General features: G+C 38.6%; 1 protein-coding gene across 1 annotated transcript in view; it reads right to left on the reverse strand.

Annotated features, from left to right (window-relative positions):
• Positions 1-256: 256 nt before the first annotated feature.
• LOC139725976 (ATP-dependent RNA helicase DHX30-like) overlaps positions 257-23,515 on the reverse strand; it is a 30,949-nt gene continuing 7,690 nt past the window's right edge. Inside the window, exons 6-22 of the mRNA XM_071637059.1 lie at positions 21,859-22,042; positions 21,362-21,521; positions 20,420-20,660; positions 19,621-19,698; positions 17,894-17,964; positions 15,041-15,170; positions 13,546-13,669; positions 12,650-12,781; positions 11,644-11,782; positions 10,482-10,572; positions 9,501-9,660; positions 7,767-7,885; positions 6,219-6,319; positions 5,592-5,679; positions 5,001-5,106; positions 3,488-3,732; positions 257-370 (exon numbers count right to left, since the gene is read on the reverse strand). Coding sequence (XP_071493160.1) covers positions 257-370; positions 3,488-3,732; positions 5,001-5,106; positions 5,592-5,679; positions 6,219-6,319; positions 7,767-7,885; positions 9,501-9,660; positions 10,482-10,572; positions 11,644-11,782; positions 12,650-12,781; positions 13,546-13,669; positions 15,041-15,170; positions 17,894-17,964; positions 19,621-19,698; positions 20,420-20,660; positions 21,362-21,521; positions 21,859-22,042 — 2,283 coding nt within the window. The remainder of the gene's footprint in view (positions 371-3,487; positions 3,733-5,000; positions 5,107-5,591; positions 5,680-6,218; positions 6,320-7,766; positions 7,886-9,500; positions 9,661-10,481; positions 10,573-11,643; positions 11,783-12,649; positions 12,782-13,545; positions 13,670-15,040; positions 15,171-17,893; positions 17,965-19,620; positions 19,699-20,419; positions 20,661-21,361; positions 21,522-21,858; positions 22,043-23,515) is intronic.

A 23,515-nucleotide genomic window follows, 5' to 3' on the forward strand; every position in this document is an offset into this window, starting at 1 on the left:
GGTACACTCAAAGGTATGCAATTCAGAACAGCACCTTGGAACCAGGGGTTGGGTGAGGTTAGCACCCCAATTCATGCACCCACTGAGAACAGGTGCCATTCACATTTTGATTTCCATACAAGGCTGCCTCACTCAGCTGCCTCACTCGGTTGTCAGTTATTTCCATACACATACAATGTTACCTCACTATGTGGTCATTTATTCCATAAGAATGTTGTTTCGCTCAGTGGTTGCTAATTCCTGTCCTGTTATCACTTCACCCCTGGACCTTTCCATTCTTCCCTGTCAGTTGAAAAGTGGGAAGCGAGGTGTGCAAGAGTCGACTGAACATCGCCAGGAGGGAGCTGTGCTTGTCCCTTGTGTTCTCGGTCTGTGAGGAAACAAGCGCAAAGCTTTGTCAGAATCACACCCACATTCATACAAATATGCAGTCTTCCAGTGGGCATGCAGCAATACCATATTTTATTCAAGCTTAATTGACTACCAAAACAAACAAACAAACAAACAACAGATAACACCAAAAAAATCTCCTGATCAGGATTTACTTGTCACGAGTTATTTCATCAGGATTTATTCAAATTTGACCAATAATGATGACGATGATGATGATGATGATAATAATAATAACAATAATAATAACAATAATAATAACGATAATAATAATAATAATAATAATAATAAAAATAATGATAAAAACATAAAAAATGATAATAACAATAATAATAGTAGTCATAATGACAGTAATAATAATAACAATAACAATAATAATGGTAATAATAACAAGGAAAAGTAGAAATTACGCGGTGCGTAATATATGTCCCCGCCGGAAGAAGTATTTAGTAGCAAAATGTACAATATAGGTCAAAAATCAAGGTCAAAGGTCAAAGAAGTCAAAGGTCAAAATTCTGTGTAGAAGTTTTGAAGCCCTCACCTAGTGCCATCACATAAAGCAAATGGAATTGAAATCGGGTTAGAAATGGCGAAGGAGTAGCATTTTGTAGCCAATGTACAATATAGGTCAAAAATCAATGTCAAAGGTCAAAGAAGTCAAAGGTCAAAATTCTGTGTAGAAGTTTTGAAGCCCTCACCTAGTGCCATCACATAAAGCAAACTGAATCGAAATCGGGTTAGAAATGGCGAAGGAGTAGCATTTTGTAGCCAATGTACAATATAGGTCAAAAATCAAGGTCAAAGGTCAAAGAAGTCAAAGGTCAAAATTCTGTGTACAAGTTTTGAAGCCCTCACCTAGTGCCATCACATAAAGCAAACGGAATCGAAATCGGATTAGAAATGGCGAAGGAGTAGCATTTTGTAGCCAATGTACAATATAGGTCAAAAATCAAGGTCAAAGGTCAAAGAAGTCAAAGGTCAAAATTCTGTGTAGAAGTTTTGAAGCCCTCACCTAGTGCCATCACTTAAAGCAAACGGAATCGAAATTGGGTTAGAAATGGCGAAGGATCAGCATTTTGTAGCAAAATGTACAATACAGGTCAAAAATCAAGGTCAAAGGTCAAAGAAGTCAAAGGTCAAAATTCTGTGTAGAAATTTTGAAGCCCTCACCTAGTGCCATCACATAAAGCAAACGGAATCGAAATTGGGTTAGAAATGGCGAACGAGTAGCATTTTGTAGCAAAATGTACAATATAGGTCAAAAATCAAGGTCAAAGGTCAAAGAAGTCAAAGGTCAAAATTCTGTGTAGAAGTTCTGAAGCCCTCACCTAGTGCCATCACATAAAGCAAACGGAATTGAAATCGGGTTAGAAATGGCGAAGGAGTAGCATTTTGTAGCCAATGTACAATACAGGTCAAAAATCAAGGTCAAAGGTCAAAGAAGTCAAAGGTCAAAATTCTGTGTAGAAGTTTTGAAGCCCTCACCTAGTGCCATCACATAAAGCAAAACGGAATCGAAATCGGGTTGGAAATGGCGAAGGAATAGCATTTTGAAGAAAAAATGTACAATATAGGTCAAAGGTCAAGGTCAAAGGTCAGAACTGAAATTCTGTGTAGAAGTTTCAAAGCTCCCATGTAGTGCTATCATATAAAGCAAACAGAATCAAAATTGGCTCATAAATGACAGAGAAGTAGCAAATTGAACATTTTGATCACACACGGACGCACAGACAGACAGATAGACAGACGGACACACGGACACACACACGTACGGAGCCCGTTTCATAGTCCCCTGCTCGAACTCGTTCGGCGGGGACAATAACAATAACAATAGTAGTAATAATGATAATAATAATAATAATGACACTAACAATGATAATAAACCATATTTGTGTAGTGCATATTTTTAAAAAATGGATGAATGTCTCTATGCAAATTGAAAGAAAATAAAGAAATAGAGGGAAAAGGACATAAAGAAAGAGAGAGAGAATAAGGGACAAAACTGTGACATACAGCATAAAGCTTAGTCCATTGACATAATAAGGAGATGTGTTTTCAAAAGATGCCAATAAATATGAAAGTGATTTACTGTATCAGCCTGCTTGGGACGTGTGGGTAACTTTATCCATAGCTCTATGGCTGCCAGTTGGAAAGATCTTGTATCATAAAAATTTGTTGATATTGCGGGGGTGTACAAAAGAAGTTTGGTCTGAGAGGGAAGGTTTCTTGCCAGATGATTTTTTGTCACTAACTGTTGTAAATAAGTAGGGCCTAGTTCTTGAAAACAAAAGTACCATAATCAAATCTTGGAGTCAATCTGTTGCTTTAATAGCAGCCAATGCAGCTTTCTTATAAATGGACTTATTATGCTCATTGAATCAAGCATTAGTGATGATCTAGCTGCAGAGCTTTGTATTCTTGGCAACATTTGGATTTCATATTTACCGTGAAAAATTTAGAGCAGATTCTAAGAGTTTGGTCTTGACATTATTCAGGTGACCTTCAATGTGCAGAGAATGAAATAATCTCAGAATAATGTCATCTTAGAATGATGCCACTCTGCTGTGCATCAATGGGATTGGATTCACGCAGCACATTGCTCGTCATGGTAACCTTTGAACTCATCATTATATTCACAGTCATAGGATAATAGCTTCCTAATCACTATCTTTGTATTCATCATACATACTACGTATCTTCATATTGCAATTACAACCACCAGTTCAGTTAAGGTCCCCAAGTATAGCTTCTTGGAGCTGCAAGAGGGATTACCTCATCAAGTATCAAGTGTCAAGTTACTCCACTTCCACAAAAACATCATAACAATTATCATTGATATCATGACCATTAACACACTTGCCTCATTCAAAACCCACACCATCATCATCACCATCACCATAATCATCATGAATAATGTCATCATCATCATTACTGTCATCCTCATCACTGTCATCATCATTACATTTATAACTTTCTTCTTCCTTTTCTTCTTGATCTTCTTCTGCATTGTTCCAACAACTTTGTCAAATTTACTATCTTTGCCATCAACATCTTTGTAACTGTCATCACCATGACAACCGTCTCCATTGTCACTTACCATGAACAAGGCATCCTCCCGGAGGCATTCGTCAATCATCGAGTGGATGGCATTGAGGTATTCAATGGCGCAGTCTGCCATCTCTGCCTTCACGTAGAACGATATCGGTAGACCCTCCCACGGACTGTACTCCCTCCCTCCTTCTCGTGCCGCGGAAGCTGGGTGGTTGTCATCGATCACCAGCTTGACGAGGTTGTTGTCGTGGAAGTTAATGGAATCGCCTCGCGAGTGAAGTACCTTCTTGTCTGTGGACAAAACAGCAGCAGAATGATCATAACATGCCTCACTGAATCGAGATAATTGAGGCTCTGTCACATTAATCTATTTTTTGGATTAACGCCTTAGAGTGAAGGCTACCCTAACATACACAGTAAAAGATATATAGTTAAGTTCCAGTAATCATTAAAGGACAAGTTCACCTTCACGTACATGTGAATTGAGTGAATGCAATAATATAGGTAGAACACATCAGTGAAAGTTTGAGGAAAATCCGACAATCCGTTCAAAAGTTATGAATTTTTTAAGTATCTGCGCAATTACTGTTGGAAGAGAAGACTACTACAGTGTGTGATGTCACATGCGTACAACGATATAATGAAAATAAAGAGAATTTCACAAAATTTTACTTTTTGAATAAAGTGCACATTTCTTGGACTTGTTACTGATGTATGTTAAGGATAATATCATTCCCCTTGCCTTCTGAAAGAGAGAAGTCGAGTGTTCTTTTGTTATGCGAGAAAAGTGAAAATAAGGTGAATTTTCTTTATACTTTCCTTATACCGTTGTACTCATGTGACATCACAAGCTATAGTAGTCTTCTCATCCAGTCATGACTGAGCAGAAACTTTAAAAATTCATAACTTTTGAACAGATTGTCCGATTTTCCTCAAACTCTCACTGAAGTGTTCTACTAACATTGCTGCATTCACTCAACCCACATGTCTATGAAGGTGAACTTGTCCTTTAAGGTATCAAAACAGAAGGATAAAGAATTATGCACATTAACTTCTTTTAATAAAACACTATTCTCAAGCTTCTTGTATTAGGGGAAGTACTGTAAAAGTGGAAATTTTCACAGTGTTGAAATTTTCGCGCATTTCGCGCAATCAGAAACTAGCGCGAAACTAAAAGCATGCGAATTATTATTGCTTGCCATATGTTCCTGTGCATGATGTCTTCATTCCGCGGAATTAAAAACACGCGAAACTCTCCTTACCTGGCCAAGTGCGAAAAATAAGTCGCGCGAAAATATCCACTTTTACAGTGTATGATGCAATGGTATCATCAGATAACCATTTGATCAGCAACAAACTGTTTGATTAGTATAATTCGGAATTCTCTTATGCAGTGACATCTGAACTAACTGTAGATTGCTTTTGCACAATATTTGCCTTTTGCCTTCCAGTTTGTACTTAAACTACTAGAATTTGAAATCATATTTTTGGTCAGTGATTTAAGAACTGATGGGTTAGGAAGGCTCAGTCTGTTCCCACAGTACACTCTCTCTGCTCACCTTTGTTGCTCAGTTTCTCCATGTATCTCACGTTACCCACAAATGCGATGACGGCCAAGGGATGTACCACGGAGCAGTCCCGCACAAAGGTCACATCTATTCGCATCTGATGCGGTGAAGCACAAAAAGCATTGATTATATTTGACAACTCGTGATGAGAATTGATGATTAGAAAGAGAAAAAATAAAAACAAAAATTGGCCTCCAAAGTAAAGTAAAGGATTTCCACAGTCACTCAAAAAAAAAATAACAATAAAATAACATAAGATAAGTAAAATAAAATGAAGAAATAAAGAAATAGAAGGTTGAAAGAACGTTAGGGCTCAAAAAATAGTGCTCAACAAAATATGTTGAATTTCAATATCTCTCAATTCAGGACTGTTTGTATTCTGTCTTGGTAGCTTTAACAAGACTGGAGTAAGCTTGACCAAAGTTCCAGGAACTAAGTAGCTGATCAGGGTGTCAACGTTTCAGAGCAGATAGACTGTCTGTCTTCAAGCCATCCTTGTTTGTTTGTTTGCTTGTCTGTCTGTCTGTCTATCTGTTTGTTTGTTTGTTGTTGGTGGGTTTTTTTAAAGAAGTGATTTATCACCTTTGAGAAGTATGTCAGCCACCTACTGCTGAGGGCTTGGCTTCCACAGTTGACTGACTTCCTGTAGAGCAGCACCCGGCTGTGATCCCTGATGGAGCAGAAGAAGAAGAAGAAGAAGAGGAGCCTAGACTAATATTTGATTAACTTCATTCCTGTAATTGCAACTGATTGACAAATTGCCCTACATCAACGTACATGTACAATGTATATACCCACTGAATTGATCAATTCAGTGATTATTTATATGTAGGGCAATTCGTCAATCAGTTTCAATCAGTCTTCATAATGTGTATCATGACTGATGATATTATTGCACCCACTATTGCCAAAGCAACAGCTGTCATGGTTCACAGACACAAACTGTCAGAATCAGTACTTATTAAAATTTTTCTTCATTCTTTCGTTCATGACTTAACATAACTGTTACTATTTCTAACATAATTGCCCCGACTTTGCAATAAGCATAAAATGCCCTGCTAGACAACACAATCACTGAAGCCAGTTGACTCACACCAGGGACCATAAGAATGAGAGATCTTGGTCTTATCTAAAGCCACATTTTTGCACATCTAAAGTAACACTTTTCTAGCGGTCAATCTCCCCCATCTCCCTGTCCATCACACTCACAGGTCTTTGAAGACGAGTTTGTCAGGCTTGAGCTTCCCACTCTCATGCTTGCCGTATGACGCTCTGAGGAGGTTGGGGTAGAAGGCGCTGCAAATGACAGCCTGGTAAAGTTTAGAAGACAACAAAAAAAATTTCTAAATGCAATAATGTAACAACACATTTCTGACAACACGAAAACATATAACATAAATCAAGTATCAAAGAGGAGAAATATGTTTTTGTTTTTGTAATTGTGTGTGTGAGTGTGCACACAAACGTGCATTGTCCTGTAAACCACACATTGGACTTGCTTCCTGATTTGACACAAGAGGACCTACAGTCTCATTATCATAGGAAAACCTTGTAATAACCTGGGCCCTGTTTCATAAAGCTGTTTATACAGTTACAAACGACTTAGGAATGACTGGTGATCAGTTCTGATGTGCCATACTTCTCAAAATTTCCATAATTCAGCACAAGAACTGATCACCAATCATTCTTAAGTCATTCTCAACATTTTACATGAAGGTACTGCTTTTAACAAGGCAAATGCAGCAGTCTCCATTTTCAATGACTGTCCTGGGCTGGTTTCTTTTTAATAGCACTTTTACAAAGAGGTAACAGTTATTTTGAGGTAAAATCAGAGACTTCATTATAATAGGGATTTCCCTCTAATACACTCACAGTGGAAGGGCATGGTTGATGGGTATACATGTACACACTAGGGTGTGTGTAGACCATCAATGCATCTGCAGATCACCAAGGGCAACTAAAACATATACTGTGGGGGGCAAGTTATATGAATGAATTTTATCCCTGCTACAAGCATAGGTACCTTTGCCCGTTTGTCCATTGGGGCAAAATGGGGGAAATGTTTTAAAATTATGCCCTGCACACAATGGGTAAAGCAGTGGGCATAGTGATAGATGCACTGATGATAACAATAATTGTTTGTTTGTCTGTTTGTTTGTTTTCAATTTCTCCATCTGTTAAAAGATGGCTGGATTGCCCATATTCAGCTGCACTAGCTGGTCTTCCATAGGGTCAAGTTATGAGTACTTGGGGCGGACCACTTCACCAGGTTATGATGCACCCTGCTCTTTTCTATGAATGAATGCAACAGGATCTGAATGATACATAGCACTTATATATGTCATCCATCTAGTTGATATCCAGAAGGCACGTCATCAATATTTAAAGTTCATAGTTCCTGCTCTGTGAGGTTGCACAGTTTATATCCTTTCTCCAAAACACAACTGTGTGCCAATGATAAATCAAAAAATTTGTCAGAAAAGTAAACAGTTTTGCATCCTACATAATGTCTCGAAAATGGACTGGAACCTTTCAAGAAGACCTGCAATAGTGCATTCTCCACACTTGGTAGCAAATATTTCAAAAGTATGGGCATATGCAGTAAAAGTTTTTTTTTTTTCTTTTGCTATGAGACAAGTGAACTGGAAGTGGCGTCGGTGATGCAGTGGCTGGCAGATCGACGATTCTTGGAATCACGTGGTCTGCAACGTGATCATTAAAATACTGAATTGTGGAGGGTAAAGACAAGGAGGTTACCTTGACGATTTCAGCATCACGGCTGTACTCGTTGCATCCAGCCTCTAATTTGAAGCAGTCATCCATCGTCATCACCATGTCCGCATCCTCCAGGTTTGAGGCAAACTGACAGCGCAGACCTAGAGTGGAGTATGGCAAGGTACCAACAATATTCAATATTTGGGAAGGAGGAGGAAAAGGGGGGGGGGAACCAAACCATATCTGTGTCAAAGACAAATGGAGTCGACTGGGTAAGAGCCCTTTTTTACTCCCCCCCCCTTTTTTTTTGGGAGAAAAGATGAAAAGCAGAGTGGAGAATTTCACTTATTCTTCCAAATTTGATATTTGAGTATTCCTGCCAGCATTAAAAAAGGGAGAAAAAAATCTCATGTAAATAATATAATAAACATACGTTATGTTTCAGTCCAACAGAACAACTGACACAAGTTTAGATATTGATATTTTGGGTCAAAGTTCAGTTCCCTTTAACTCTGCCCTATCACCAATACCATTTGAAACAAGCCTTTAATTGTGACCCGCTACAACAAAATGGTCCTAAAGTCGCGCACGGTCAAAGCCGTGAAAATCGAGTTTGAAGTCAGAGCATCAAAATTGGTCAAAACTTACGATTTTCTGAATTTGACATATTATTAGAGTCTGACATGTCTTCTATCGTCTGTCGAAATTTTGAAGCAAAATGAAGAAAGGAAAGACCAAAAAATAGCGTTTTTCTGGGCCACGTTTTTTGGCGTTTCAACAAAGCAGAAACGGGTTCGAACATTTGGATTGAGCGCCACGGATAGGCTCCGCCCCTAACAACGACCAGAGTGATCTCATTGGTCAGTTTGCTGCTTGCCGCTAACCGAAGCGTGAAGCTCGCACACTGCCTAGTCGACTGGTGCGTGCTGGCAGGGTGCGCTATGCCCAGCCGCTTCTCCTGGCATCCTGGTCACTGATTGGTCGGTGAGGAGACCGCCGACGCTGTGTTTGAATGAGCATTTCGGGGGTTGCTAGGGCTTACCTTCTATTGTCCGGAGGTGAATACTGACTTGCGTGTCCCTTGATCGTGATTGCGTCGCAAGGAGATCTTTTAGGGCGCTTTTCTCGAAACAGTGATTTCCCAGACGTCTCGACATGCTCTCTTTTAAACATCGATATCTCCACAGCCGATTACTTTTAGAAGATGTGTTATACATCAATTTAAAGCAGAAAGATTAGGGAATTGTGTCATGCAATTTTCAAATAATCAGCCTCACCCGACTTTAGGACTATTTTGTTGTAGCGGGTCACAATTACGTCCAATCACATTAACAAAGGACTAGATTTAGTCATGGGTAGAAAATGATATGCTCAGCAAATTTCAATGAACTTTGACCTTGTGGAATTTCAAACAAAATCTAATAAGTTCTCATAAACCTTTTTAAGGACACCTAGGCTGTTATTATGAAATGACAGATGTCACAAGTATTAGGTCACTTTCCCCCTAAATGAATGTACATTTAGGCCATCATCTGACCACCACTTATCAATAATCCCTATTTTTCTGCCCTAGCTTCAGACACATAGTCACAGCAGACACATTCTGTTAGTCTAAATGTGTGATTAACAACAACATCTTGTAATTTTATCATTGAGAAGAACAGAGCAGGCAAACACTGGGCAGGCAGAGCTGTTTTTAGTCCCACACATTGAGTTATGAGCAGGGAACTTCACAATGCTTGCTTGCTTGGATAGAGTGGTAAACTGTGCACATACCACGGATGAACTGGAGAGTTGGTAGGTAGAGCTGGTTGGATTGGACGTACTCCTCAGCACTCTCCCTCCCCTCCTCCACCTGTCTCCTGAACCAGCCTTGGTAGGCTTCCAGCCGCACCAGGTGGTCACTCTCGTTCCCCTGGGCAAACTTCTGCATCAACTGCAGGAGAAAGAAGAACAGGGACAGCTTTCCAGGAACCTTTTTCTCAAATGTTTGCTTGTCTTTCAAAAGCATGTGCAACATCAGTGTGAAAATCATCCGTCACAGCAAAAATTCTGACACATTACTTGTTTGCAATAATACTATATACCTACTTCCAAAGTGTCCAAATAAACAGGACAAACAGAATATGCCCCTATATAAACTAACATACAGAAACAAACAAACAAAAAATGAAGCTAGTATATATCATACAGACAAACAACCAGAAGCACACATATATGTGACATAAACACATACAACCACACTTAAATGGCTCATATACACAAAAACAGACACCTCAGCAAAACCAAAACATGCAAACACAACCAAACACATATATAATAAAACTGGCTGGTACACTCATCAACAGACACAGAAATGCAGACAGATAAACAGAGAGATGGAAAGAGTTACAGACAGATCACAGAGAGATGGACAGACTTACAGACAGACAGACTGACAGATGGACAGAAACAAAGACAGACAAGCAGATAGATGGACAGAATTACAGACAGACCACAAACAGATGGACAGAAATACAGAAAGACAAGCAGAGAGATGGACAGAATTACTGACAGAGATAGAGAGAATTACAGACAGACAGAGAGATGGACAGAGTTACAAACAGACAACAGAGATACAGACAGCATTAAACTGACAAAAAGAGAGATGAACAGAGTTACTGACAGACAGACAAAGGTGGACAAAACAACAGACAACTTAGGGGTAGACAGAGTTACAGACAGACGGACTAGGCAAGATACAAGATGATGTCTGACCTCCATGATCTCCTTCCTGTTCTCAAGGTTTTCACGAAAAAGATCTCGAGTGCTCAAGCTAGCTGCTATTGTCAGAATGGGATCCACACACCTGCCAAAGTAGATGTGAAAATACAAGTACTTTACCATGTAGAATCCTCTAATTCCTAAATGCCTGTCAGCATCAACAGAACATAAAATAAATTTATCTTCAAATAAAATTTCAGGATTAATGTATCCATATTGACTTTATATGTAGTGTACTGCCATTTTTGTATCCATTGATGAAAATGGATGATATATGGACACTGTTAATGAAAAAATATATATATGTAAGTTGCCAACATACTACCAAACCTAAACTGAATTATCACAGTGAAACAAGTTACATTCCCTTTATTTTTTATTTTTTTGGCCAAATTTTGTAAACATATGATTCATATCTAAAGGCCAGATATTGTGTGCAGCACAGACTAGGAAAGAACTTCAGATATGTGGTAGTGTGACAACTCTGGGATGCACATATCTTTTACATCTCATTTATATGGTACAACTTCACCTTCTACCTCCACTATCAAAATTATTATCAGACATCTAACACTCAATGACAATGCAGACTTTTCACATTACTACCTTCAATATCAAATTATAGATGATGACATATCACTGCTCATGCACTGTTTATCATCCTTCATGCCCTGAAAAATTCATCACAATTACATAACTGTGTTGCATTTGAAATATTATTTTATCATTATCATTATCATCATCATCATCATCATCATCATCATCATCATCATCATCATCATCATTATTATTTTTATTATTATTATTATAAATAAGAAATGACATAATGCACATACAGATATGTATACCAAGTACAGCATATGTGGAATTGTGTGTATGTTTATGTATACAATAACTTAGTGTAAGGTATTCTCATGCGCCTAATTTGTTGCGCTCGACCAGGTTTTAATTCCACGGAATCATGATATCAACTACTGGAACATATGGCAAGCAAAAAAATATTTGCATGCTTTTATTTTCACGCTTGTTCCTGGTTGCACAAAATATGTCAAAATTTCAACACCGCCAAAATTTCCACTTTGACAGTACTAATGTGCTCCTTCTTTATTTTCATTTGTTATTTGGATGGTTGTTTGAGAAGAGCTCAAACTCGAACCTGAAAATGGCAGAGAAAATAAGAGCCTTGGCAATCCTAGGGTCACAGGCGAAGCACGCCACCTTCTGGCCAAGAGGTGTCAGGTGTTCATCGTTATCCATAATATCAAGGTCCTGGAGTAGATCCACAGCAGCCGAAACTGTAGTCATCACCACGACAATATCACAGAGATAGATAGAGAGAGAGAGATAGTGTGTGAGAGAAGATGATAATATAATACTGAAAATTGTAAAACGCAACTTGGAGTCTAATTATGAAAGACCATCTGTAGTTTAAATCCAATTCTGGTATGAATACAGCCAATGATCTTCCACAATACGATGCAGAAAGAGAGAGATAAGAGAGAGCAAACACAGTTTGTTTATTTATTCCATTTTGGATGAAGATATATACAATACACCACATACAATGCACACAATGTGCATTAAGCTTCACAACTCAAAATCTGGTATCAAAATAAAATTTGGCCTTTGTGTATTAAAAGCAACTTGTGAGGCCTTCACCTCTAAACCCAGGAATGTCAACATTGTAAACAGAATTGCACTATTCTTACACTTGAAAAGGTGTATTTTCTGTGGAAAAACTTTTTTTTTCCTTTCCTGCAATAGATATATTAGTAATATGATTTGAGAAAAACAGCAATTTTTCCTTGAAGTCTGCAGTATATATGGTAAAAAAAAATAATACAAAATACTGTCAAAAAGAAAGCAATTGGTATTCTGTGAGTCCTGGATGGATTTTTCTTTTTTTTTTCTTTTTTTTTCTTTTTCTGTGGCAATAGACAGGTGTAGTAATATGACTTGAGATAAACAGTATTTTCCATGAAACCTGCAGTATTTTTGGTTAAAGAAAAAAAAAAAACAGTACAGAATACTGCAAAACAATTGAGAAACGGCATCTATGTGAGTCCTAGATGGATTTTTCCTCCTCAAAATACACAATACTGCAAAAAAAAAAATTAAGAATCGACATCTCTGTAAGCCCTAAATTGATTTTTCCTCCTTACCTGCTTCGGGAGGGGGCGTCTCAAGGGCATGGGAGAGAAACTCTGCAGCGGACAGCGAGTCATTGTGGACCTTGGCTTGCACCACAATGTGCTCCAAGGGAATGCGCAACATCTCCGGTACTTGATACTCACCTAAAACACAATCAAACAAAACAAACAGATGTGAACTGATGAGGTAACATATGAATGTGGGGCATAAGAATTTCATTCAAATGATTTACATTTGCAAAGAAGATCTCTTGGTTGTTTTTGTGTTGTTGTTTTTTCAGCTAGTGTTATGACCAACATAAAGATTTCAATCTATGACCTGACGCAAAAAATATTTTACATCAATTGCACCTTGCAATTATTTTTATTCCATCAAAAACAATTGGGCAGTAAACCAAGCCACTAATAGCAATGAAGTTGTTGACATGGTAACTACAAATATCAAAATTTGCACTAATTTCAGGCCTCTTATATAAGACAAGATCCCTCATATATGAGATATCATCTAAGATATGCTTTTCCTCCAGATATAATCTCATCTTGTTGTACCACTACACTGATGTACTAATTAAATTCAGATTAACATTCTTTCTGACATCGTATGGAATTATAAACGATTCACATCTGAATATTCAGAATAAACAGATTTCCAAGTACTACTTATTCCTATCCAGAGTTGAATTTCCATAAATTACAAACTTCATACAAGTGTTATTTTGTGAAAAAAAAAAATGTAAGAAATTGGTATGATATTCACTCCATAAAATTTGCCATTCACATCATGTGCTGGTGAACAACTCTATTTGCATTTGTGTGTAGTAAGTAGCATGTGTGCATAAATACATTTGCCCTACGATGGGAATAATAAGAAATTCATTGGAAGAAAACATTATTAACTCCATACTCACTCATCCTGTTAAAGACATCTCTGTCAAAGAGATGAAAACATTCTCCTGGTTGACGGCGCCCCGCCCGTCCCTTTCTCTGCTTGATGTTGGCCCTGGAAGCCCAGTGGAGGTCCAGACAGGACACCTGAGGGGGCAGTGGGGGGGGGGGGGGGGGGGGGAGAGATAAAGAGGAGGAGGACGAGGTGGAGGAGGAGAGGGGGATGAAGGAGAGGAGGAGAAAAGAAGAGGGATAGGAGGAAGAGGTCTTCAATTACCACAACCACAGACTGATAAAACATTCCACTTGCACTCTGTATGGGGTTAAAACCACAAGCGGGTCATCCAAGACCATACCCTTCTAAGAACCTTCCAATAGTTTGAGTCTTACAAACTCCAGCAATGTTTGCATGAAAGTACATAAAGATGATGGATGGGGTCAAGTGGCTATCCCTTGCCAAAAGCATCCCCCCCCCCCCCCCCAAGAGCATAAGAAGACACCATGACCTTAATGGCTTGATCTGGGGGATGTTCCACACTGTAGGGTTAAGGGTGATTCTATTGAAAAGAAAAATACTGTAAAACCAACAATTTTCACGAGCATGAAACTTTCACGAATTTTGGAAAGAGCCAAGATTCGCAAATGTAAAACGCATGCCGAAGTTTAAGTCCACACTATGCATTGAACGCTAGTCACCAATTTGCTCAAGTTTAATGCTGCAGAAAAGGCAGTTGCCTCCAATTTGTGAAAGTTTCATGCCCCAAACGTTTCTGGTAACACTGTCCTTTATCAAAGTCATCAGCAAATATGTCAGAATGTAAATGTAATCCCACTTCAATTCTGGCTAGAAGTGTATAACCTCACTAGAAATAAAAATTCACTGAATTCTATAGTTACAAGGAGTCAGGAGATTAACTCTTTGTTTGCCTTGAGTTTCAATCAGCATAGAAAACCTCAAAGCACTGTACACACTGTCCAAATGCTCTGGCACAAAAAATGTTGATAGTATTTCCATGGGATCTCCTTCTACGCCTTATATAGATGGCAGCAGCTCTTCACTGAAACAAGATAACATTAAATGTCAGACCTTCCTCCTTTTTAAAAAACTAATTCCCTCCATTCTTATGACTTGCCTACCTGGAGAATAATAAATTATGAATAAGACCAAAGAGATAGGAAAGAGGGGTGAAGCATTGGGTACTTGGTATTTGAACAGGCTTCAGCTTAGTATTTACTGTTCAGTAAGCAGGTGGCACGGGTTCAAATCCCAGGCTAGTTCCTTCCTTTTCCCATGATGTTTATAATAATACAGATCGGACATACCCTTGTTTCCACAGAGAGTAACAGCATAAAAAGACAACTTTATTTATTTTTGTTTTTGTTTAATTATTTTTGTTTTTGTTTCTAAAGTGTTCATGATTTCTTCTTTGGCTTCAGGTCTCAGCGACAAGAAATTGCAGGGTTATGCTACTTTTCACCGACAGTCAAGACACTGAAAATTGATTGGTCATGTCTCACCCCATACTCTGCATTGAACCTCTCCTCTTTGTGGTTGCCGGGATCCACCACATAGACGACATCCCCGATGGTGATAGACGTCTCTGCGATGTTGGTTGCCAGGACAACCTTTCTCACCCCCTCTGGAGGGCTAGCCGGATTAAAATGAACAATGATAAAAGGGTGGAGAAGATGAAAGACAAAAAAGTCACCTGCTGTTCTAAGGTGCTAATGGATTTAATAACTTAAGCAAATAATATTGTTAATGCAAGGAGAGGTACAAAAAAAAACTATTTAGAGATATACAATCATTTGAGAATTCAATTTAATTCATTCAATTCATACATTTACTCAGTAATAAAATCGTTTGGAAATGCAGTATAAATTGTTTACAAAGTGTAACAGGTACAATTTAGTGAAAGCCAGAGGCTTGTTTGAATAGAATGTACCCTTAACCCTAACCAGGCCGGGCTTTTTTGGGTGTTCTGTGGCCGGGGAGGGGTTGACTCAACCCCCCCCCCCCCCCCCCCCCGGAGATCTCGGCCGTCGATCACGCAATCGCCATGAAATTTGGCACGTGCATTACCTGTGGCGTAATCTACCAAGCTATACATAAAGAAATGGAAATTTTCGTCATAATAATTAATTATGCTAATATATGCATAAAATCATAAATTTTGCTCTAAATCAGAAATTAAAGCTCCTAGAATCCTAATTTTTGGTGAAAACATTCTTTGTAGCATTCCTAACAATGTACTTGAGAAAAAAATTTGGTATCAAAATCAATTTATGTATTTTCTTGTTTTAAGAATTTCTTATGTATTTCTTTGTTTTTCGACCTTTTGTTTTATCATTTTTTTTTCGCAAAATTTATGACGGAACCTATTTCAAGCATAATTATGCTAAAATTAATTAGTTTCAGCCTAAAAAAGTGAAAATAATCATATCTTTATGAATAAGAAGAGAAAACTCCATTTGCATAGACTTTATACACAAAATCATGTTTTTGAGCCATTTTCGGTCTGACAGGCATGTATAAAACGTTATGCAGCGTCGTAATGGTATGCGCGATTTTCACGAAAATGGTGTCAAAAGATGCGCGAGACTTGAAAGTAAAAAGTCAGCGAACGGCGCGGTCAAAAAATTTCGCGCGGCGGAGTAGTCGCGAAAAATGTCGAGGGGGGGTTGATTCAAACCCCCCCCCCCCCGGCCTTTTTAGGGTTAAGTCATTCAAAAGAAATTAACACACACACACACACACACATATCGTCGCTGGGGCGACAAGACCTCGTATCTACAAAATGTCAAATGTTCAGGAGAGCCAAAAAACATGGCGGCCAAAGCATTAGAGCGAATGGGAAAGCCTTTCCTTTGACATGCCATGGTGGCTTCATTTTTGGAGTAAGACAGTTGGGATTTTGGACAGGACATCACTTAACCCATTATTTGACCATTAATCCAAAAAAGTTATTTTCACCAACTAGACATATCGCTACGGCTACTGATATGCCTCCGCCATAATGCATGGTTCTCCTAATAGGTCTATAGTACAATGTCTTGACAATGTGTGATGACAGTTTCACACAACTGGCAAAATATTAAAAGGACAGGTTTGACACAAATGTGCTGAATGTTCACTTTCCTAGAACTAGGTTCAATTGGATGAATGATTAAAATGTCAGAGTGCAGGTATTTGGGGAACTGATGATTTTTACTTGACTTTTGACCCTTTTATAAGTTTATGCATTGAGTAATTTTCAAGGCATTGAGGAAAAGTATAATTTCAGTATCAAATGGGAAAATAGCATTATCTAAACCTGGCCTTTGACCTTTGACCTCACAGTTCCAAAGAGAATCACTGTTAGGTTGAACATGCATAAATATGTAAGTTTCATGATGATACCTGGAGTTACTTTCGAGATATGGAGGAAAAAGTGCAATTTAGCACTTTCACTTGACCTTTGACCTTTGACCTTTGACCTTTTGGCAAGAAACTTCCCCAAAAATATATATTGGGTAATACATGCCATACATCAAGTTTAAAAAAAAAAAAAAACCTTCAGGCATATTGCATTCTAAGGAAAGTAGTGATATTTTGAGGAGTTGACCTTGACCTTTGACCCCCTGACCTTTGACCCACGACCCCAACTTCCCTAGATAATCACTGCCCATCAGTACAAGCATATATACTAAGTTCCATGAAGATACCTTGAACCATTTGCGAGATATGGAGAAAAACATGAAATTTCATTTTTTTTTTCACAAAATAACCTGTGACCTTTGACCTTTGACCCTGTGACCCTAAAATCAACACAAAGTATTATCCCCCAAGGATATACCCTCATACCAAGTTTGATGTAAAACCACCACACGGTTCTTGAGATATTGACAAAAACAAAACGGGACGTACGGACGTACGGACGGACGGACGGACGGACGGACGGACGACCCGAAAACATAATGCCTCCGGCCACTTCGTTGCGGAGGCATAAAAATGCAGACACAAGGTCTTGTCACCCCAGCGACGATATATATATTATATATATACATATATATATGTACATGTATATATATTGCAATGAATGCATGACAAGAATAAGCATTGAACAAAGTCTGTTGCCTTATCACTTCCTTATCATAGGTTTACTATGTCCTTAAAAGATCCTATATTTCTATAAGAAGGAATATGTTGTAAAAGGTAAAGCCAGGAAAAAAAAAATCCACTTTCATTGACACAACATTAATCAAATTCATTCACACACACTAATATACACATATATTGATTGGTTTAGATTAAGTCAACACAAAGAACTGAAAAGGGAAATTGAGAATGATACTCAAGGCAGAATCTGCTTTGTTGAATACTGTACTTACATATCAAACATGGCTTGCTGGTTATCCATCGTGATGTTTGAGTGCACTGGGTAGATTACATACTTGTCACTCTGTGTGCAGGGAAATAATTGACTTCATGTTGGTCTCTAATTTCACTCAAATTTTTCAGAACAAATAATAATTTCAACAATCTCATTTTAGTAGAATTTGATAGCCTACTTTAAGTTCTATAAATTTGCAATGCTTTTGTATTTACTCATTTCACAAGGATGAGTATCATAAGAAATAATTGTAAAATGATTTTTCTGCATCCTCCAAGATGTAATACCACATTGTATTCATATACTTAACATGTTTCAATGAATCCAACACTTCCAGTCTTTTCACTTTTCCATTGTTACTATCTCCTTTCCAAATTCTGTTCTACCTCTGATGCACATACACAGTTCACTTTATTCTACAGTGCACTCCTGTTATAATGAACATGGTTATAATGAAATTCTGGTTACAACAAAATAAAAATTCAGGCCGCAACGTTCCCCACACTGTGTATTTTTATTGTTTATTTGTTCGGTTATTAAAAAAAAAAAATCGATATAACAAAAGAAAACTGCCGGTCTCGAGGACTTCGTTATAGCAGGAGTCCACTGTATTTTTGTTTTCTCATGTAATATCTTTGCTTTGTTCTTATCATATCACTGCTTGTTATCTTATCTGTAAGTGTATAGACCGATCCAACGTGACAAAACACCTGCCATTAAATTGCGGGGTCCCACTTGTGCACGCATAAGCTGAATGCATGATATATATTGCGGCGGGCACGAGCCAGGTGCCATGTACATGTATATCACGCATTCTCACATGCACAAACGAATGGGACACCATAGTAATGGCGGATTTTGCTCCTGGGTCAGATCGGTCTACACACATTGTAAAGCAATTATCAAACTGCATGTGCAACCCCACATGTGACCCTGCACCTCAAAACAAACAAAAAGTCGCCACACATGAATTTTTAGTTAAGACCATATTCTGAAAGAGCAGACTTTAAGCTTTAAAATGATGTATAACTCAAATCAAATGGACTCTCCTAACCTATCTAAATATTGGAAAGAAAGCACAAACTCAGGAAAAGTGTGAGCTGAGAAAAGAGGCTCTGAAGTACAGTGTCTACTCAAGCGCTTAATCTTTACCAAACTGTGCTGGCTGTGCGATGAATGGGACAAAAAACAGGAAGTAAACCACCAGAGTAACAACAATGAAGGGATTATTAGATTAAACTGAAATTAAGCATGCCTCATTAACACATTCTGTCCATAATTAATGCCAACTTTCAAAGCAATAGCACTATCCTTTCAAAAGTTATTAGAGTTGAAAGTGAAGAGTGTGGACAAGGTTTTTCAGAAATGAAAAAGGGATTCTAAAGACACACCTACACTGTAATCACACTATTCTACCACAAATGTTCGAGATAAACTGCTAAAAAACACACTTTCCTGCCTGTTTTATGATACCAAATATTAGCATAATGTAAAAGAAGACCCGCTCTTTCAGAAAATATGAAAGAGTCAAGTTCGGGTAGGTTGACCCATTTCACTTATTTTTAGTCCTCACGCAAAATCAGTGTGTGCGACTTTATGTTCGTTTTGAGGTGTACGGTCACATATTTTTTTAAAAATGAATAAAATAAAAACACAAAGCTGTAGATGATCTAAAAATGCAGATGATAATGGAAGCATCAAAAAACCTGTCCTACAGTATCTCACCTTTCCCCAGTCAGCTTTCAATTTGTCATTCACGCTTCGGATGTCCTGCCAGCTCGGGAGGAAACACAAGATGGCGCCCTTTCAAAAAGTGCACACAGTCAGCAAAAACATTGTGATAATACAGACTTATCTATTCTTCATTCTGAGACACTGTTCTCTCCCATGACCACCCCTCCCCACCCCCTCTTCCTCCCCCTACATTATCACAAGCATTGCCTAGCACCCATTCATCTGCCTGAAGAGATGTGGACATTGAGGCTACATCATCTTGTCCTAGGATGTATTTTGAAGGTAGGATTCAAACGTTTAAATGTTTAAAAAGTTTATTACTTTCTCATCAAACTTAATGACAAATCTGATCACTGCAGTGGGTCTCAGATTTGAAATAGATTACCTATTGATCCCAAGATTCTCCCTAAAAGGCCTCTTCCTGTCAAAAACTAGTTTAATTTTTTGTTTTGTTTCGTTTGTTTGTTGTTGGTTTTGTTTTTGTTTTGTTTTTTAAGGTTGACTGCTACATTACTGATATGAAACAAGGAAACACAGGGAGCATTATATTCATATGTGTCTACATCCCTTCATTTGCTTATCTCCAACTGGCACAGATGTGGGAAATCTATCAATGTCAATGAATAGAGATTACCTAATCCCACAATTCACATTGTTTCACTATGGTCTTCCTCTTAAACTGAGGCACATTACTACACCTGAGTGGGATGGATAAGCTTGGCAAGATAAGATATTCCTGACTTAACTTATAAAAGGATTACATTACATGAAATATTTTCTATGCACTCACAGGAGGCTTTTTCTGGTCGATGGCTTTGATGACATCGACCACCAGATCGACGTTTGTGGGCGGGGCCTTGCCAGTCAACTTCTTCCCCCTTGCTATCCTCGTCTTCTCCTGATTGGCTCGCTCCGCCTGGAAAATTGGACTCTTGTGGGTGCTGGGGTTGATGCCCAGCTCTGCTAGTGTCTCGGGAAGGAAGAATTCCTTCACTGGGTGCATGAAGCCAGGTACGTTGATCACAGGGGCACTGGTTGAATGAATGAGAAAGCGAACACTTTAAAGGTGAAACATACTTTTGGTATGCTTGCATAAACCATAAGTTTTTGCTCTAGAGTGGACAATATACATATGAAATGTGTGAAATAACACTGTGACAGGATTTTAAGTTGGGCAATGAAGAAAGCGTCTAATACCATCCAGTAAAAAAAAAAATTATATGATAAAGCCTTTTGTAACAGACTACCATTCACATATGGGTCACTTTGGGCAGGTGGTCATTATAGACAGATGGTTGCTACAGTAATTTTGACTGCAGCAATGCCAGAGGGCTTCAACCTCCTTTGGAAACAGTGGCTCACTCTAAATCACATCCGAATCCTCTATGCAAGGACAGGCCACCGTCTACACAAATGAGGGTTCTTGGCTAGCCCGGCGTGTGACTGCTGCCATCCTGACCAAACCCTGAATCACACGGTGGAAGACCGCCACCTGCGGAAGTTCCCACGTGGGCTTGAAGAACTTACTCAAGTAAGTGATGCTGCTCTGAACTGGACCCGATGTTAGATATCAACCTATAAGGCTATAACCCCTCACCCACCCTATTGTATTGCATCATACAGCACAAGAAGACTGCGCTGATTTTTACTATACAGAAATATTAAATCTAATCAATCAAACAAAATCAAATCAAATCAAAGTACAGACATCAAGGAATAGTATGGAACTCACTTGTCAAAATACTTAGAGAAGAGGGTGGGGTTGATGGAGGCACTCATGAGCACCAGCTTGATCCTCTCGTTCCGCTTCAGGACGTCTCGCAGGAGGATGAGGAGGAAGTCGATGTTGATGTCCCTCTCGTGAGCCTCGTCGATGATCACGTGACTGACTCCTGCAAAGGGGGTGATCACATGACCAGCAGGAAGTGAAACCTCTGTTTCTTATGATCCACAGCCTCGGATCCTATCAGTTTGACTGCTCAAAACATGGATTCCTCTAAACATTCATACTTTTTTGGTTGCAATCTCAAGTCATCCACTGCAAACCCAACAAACAGATATAATCATGTGAACTATGAAGGCCTCACTTTCAAGATGATTTTACTCTCCCTCATGACAGGGAAAAAGTGAATAGTGAATAGTTTACTGTTTAACACAGCACCCAAACAAATATATATGGTTTCTGGAGTTGATGGATGAAAATATAAAAACAACTATAAGTTTTCTCACCCCTGAGATCGGGATTTTGTCTCAGTTTCTGGAGGAGGATCCCCGTTGTACAGAACAGCATACACCCATGATTCTCTGGCGTCTTGCGGTCCAGCCGAATCTGGTAGCCAGTCGTCTCCCTCATTCTTTCCCCTCTCTCCAGGGCAATCCTCTTGGTGGTAGATATGACACTCACCCTCCTCGGCTTGGAGATGGGAGAGAGGATTTGGAGGAAGGACAAACGAAGTGTTTGATTGCAAACTGAGTCAAGTGCCATTTTAACCCGTTGAAGACTAGTCATGAGTATACTCGGGCAAGTGTCTATGGAAAATACATATTATAGCAGAATCAGCCTGTCCTCAGTGGGTTAAAACATAATGAAGCAAGTCTGTCATCAGACAGAACAAAAATGAAATGTTTTCAATGATACCTCACTTGTTCCATCACTACAAATATTCTTTAAGTTATTATTAAACTAGATATATCGCTACGGCTACTGATATGCCTCCGCCATAATGCATGGTTCTCCTAATAGGTCTATAGTACAATGTCTTGACAATGTGTGATGACAGTTTCACACAATTGGCAAAATATTAAAATGACAGGTTTGCCACAAATGTGCTGAATGTTCACTTTCCTAGAACTAGGTTCAATTGGATGAATGATTAAAATGTCAGAGTGCAGGTATTTGGGGGAACTTATGATTTTTACTTGACTTTTGACCCTTTTATAAGTTTATGTATTGAGTAATTTTCAAGGTATTGAGAAAAAGTATAATTTCAGTATCAAATGGGAAAATAGCATTATCTAAACCTGGCCTTTGACCTTTGACCTCACAGTTCCAAAGAGAATCACTGTTAGGTTGAACATGCATAAATATGTAAGTTTCATGATGATACCTTGAGTTACTTTCGAGATATGGAGGAAAAAGTGCAATTTAGCACTTTCACTTGACCTTTTACCTTTTGACCTTTGACCTTTTGGCAAGAAACTTCCCCCAAAATATATATTGGGTAATACATGCCATACACCAAGTTTTAAAAAAAAACCTTCAGACATATTGCATTTTAAGGAAAGTAGTGATATTTTTAGGAGTTGACCTTGACCTTTGACCCCCCTGACCTTTGACCCATGACCCCCAACTTCCCTAGATAATCACTGCCCATCGGTACAAGCATATATACTAAGTTCAATGAAGATACCTTGAACCATTTGCGAGATATGGAGAAAAACATGAAATTTCACATTTTTTTTTCACAAAATAACCTGTGACCTTTGACCCTGTGACCCTAAAATCCACACAAAGTATTATCCCCCAAGGATATACCCTCATACCAAGTTTGATGTAAAACCACAACACGGTTCTTGAGATATCGACAAAAACAAAACGGGACGGACGGACGGACGGACGGACGGACGGACGGACGACCCGAAAACATAATGCCTCCGGCCACTTCGTTGCGGAGGCATAAAAAAAGTATTGCATATTTTCTTATCATTTGCCTCTTTTCATTGCAAGCTCACTTGCAAACATCGTAGATTGTCACGAATGGAGTTCACTCATTTTGCTATAGAACTCTTGAAATAATTACACAATAAAACATTATAGCCACAGTCACATACAGGAGATATATGTTTTGGCATGGAGATGCAGAAATCAATTTTATTTGACACCATT

Source organism: Diadema antillarum, unplaced genomic scaffold, assembly GCF_040938485.1.
Source record: "Diadema antillarum isolate AM-2024a unplaced genomic scaffold, OU_Dant_1.0 seq00000069_RagTag, whole genome shotgun sequence".
NCBI classification, from domain to species: Eukaryota; Metazoa; Echinodermata; class Echinoidea; order Diadematoida; family Diadematidae; genus Diadema; species Diadema antillarum.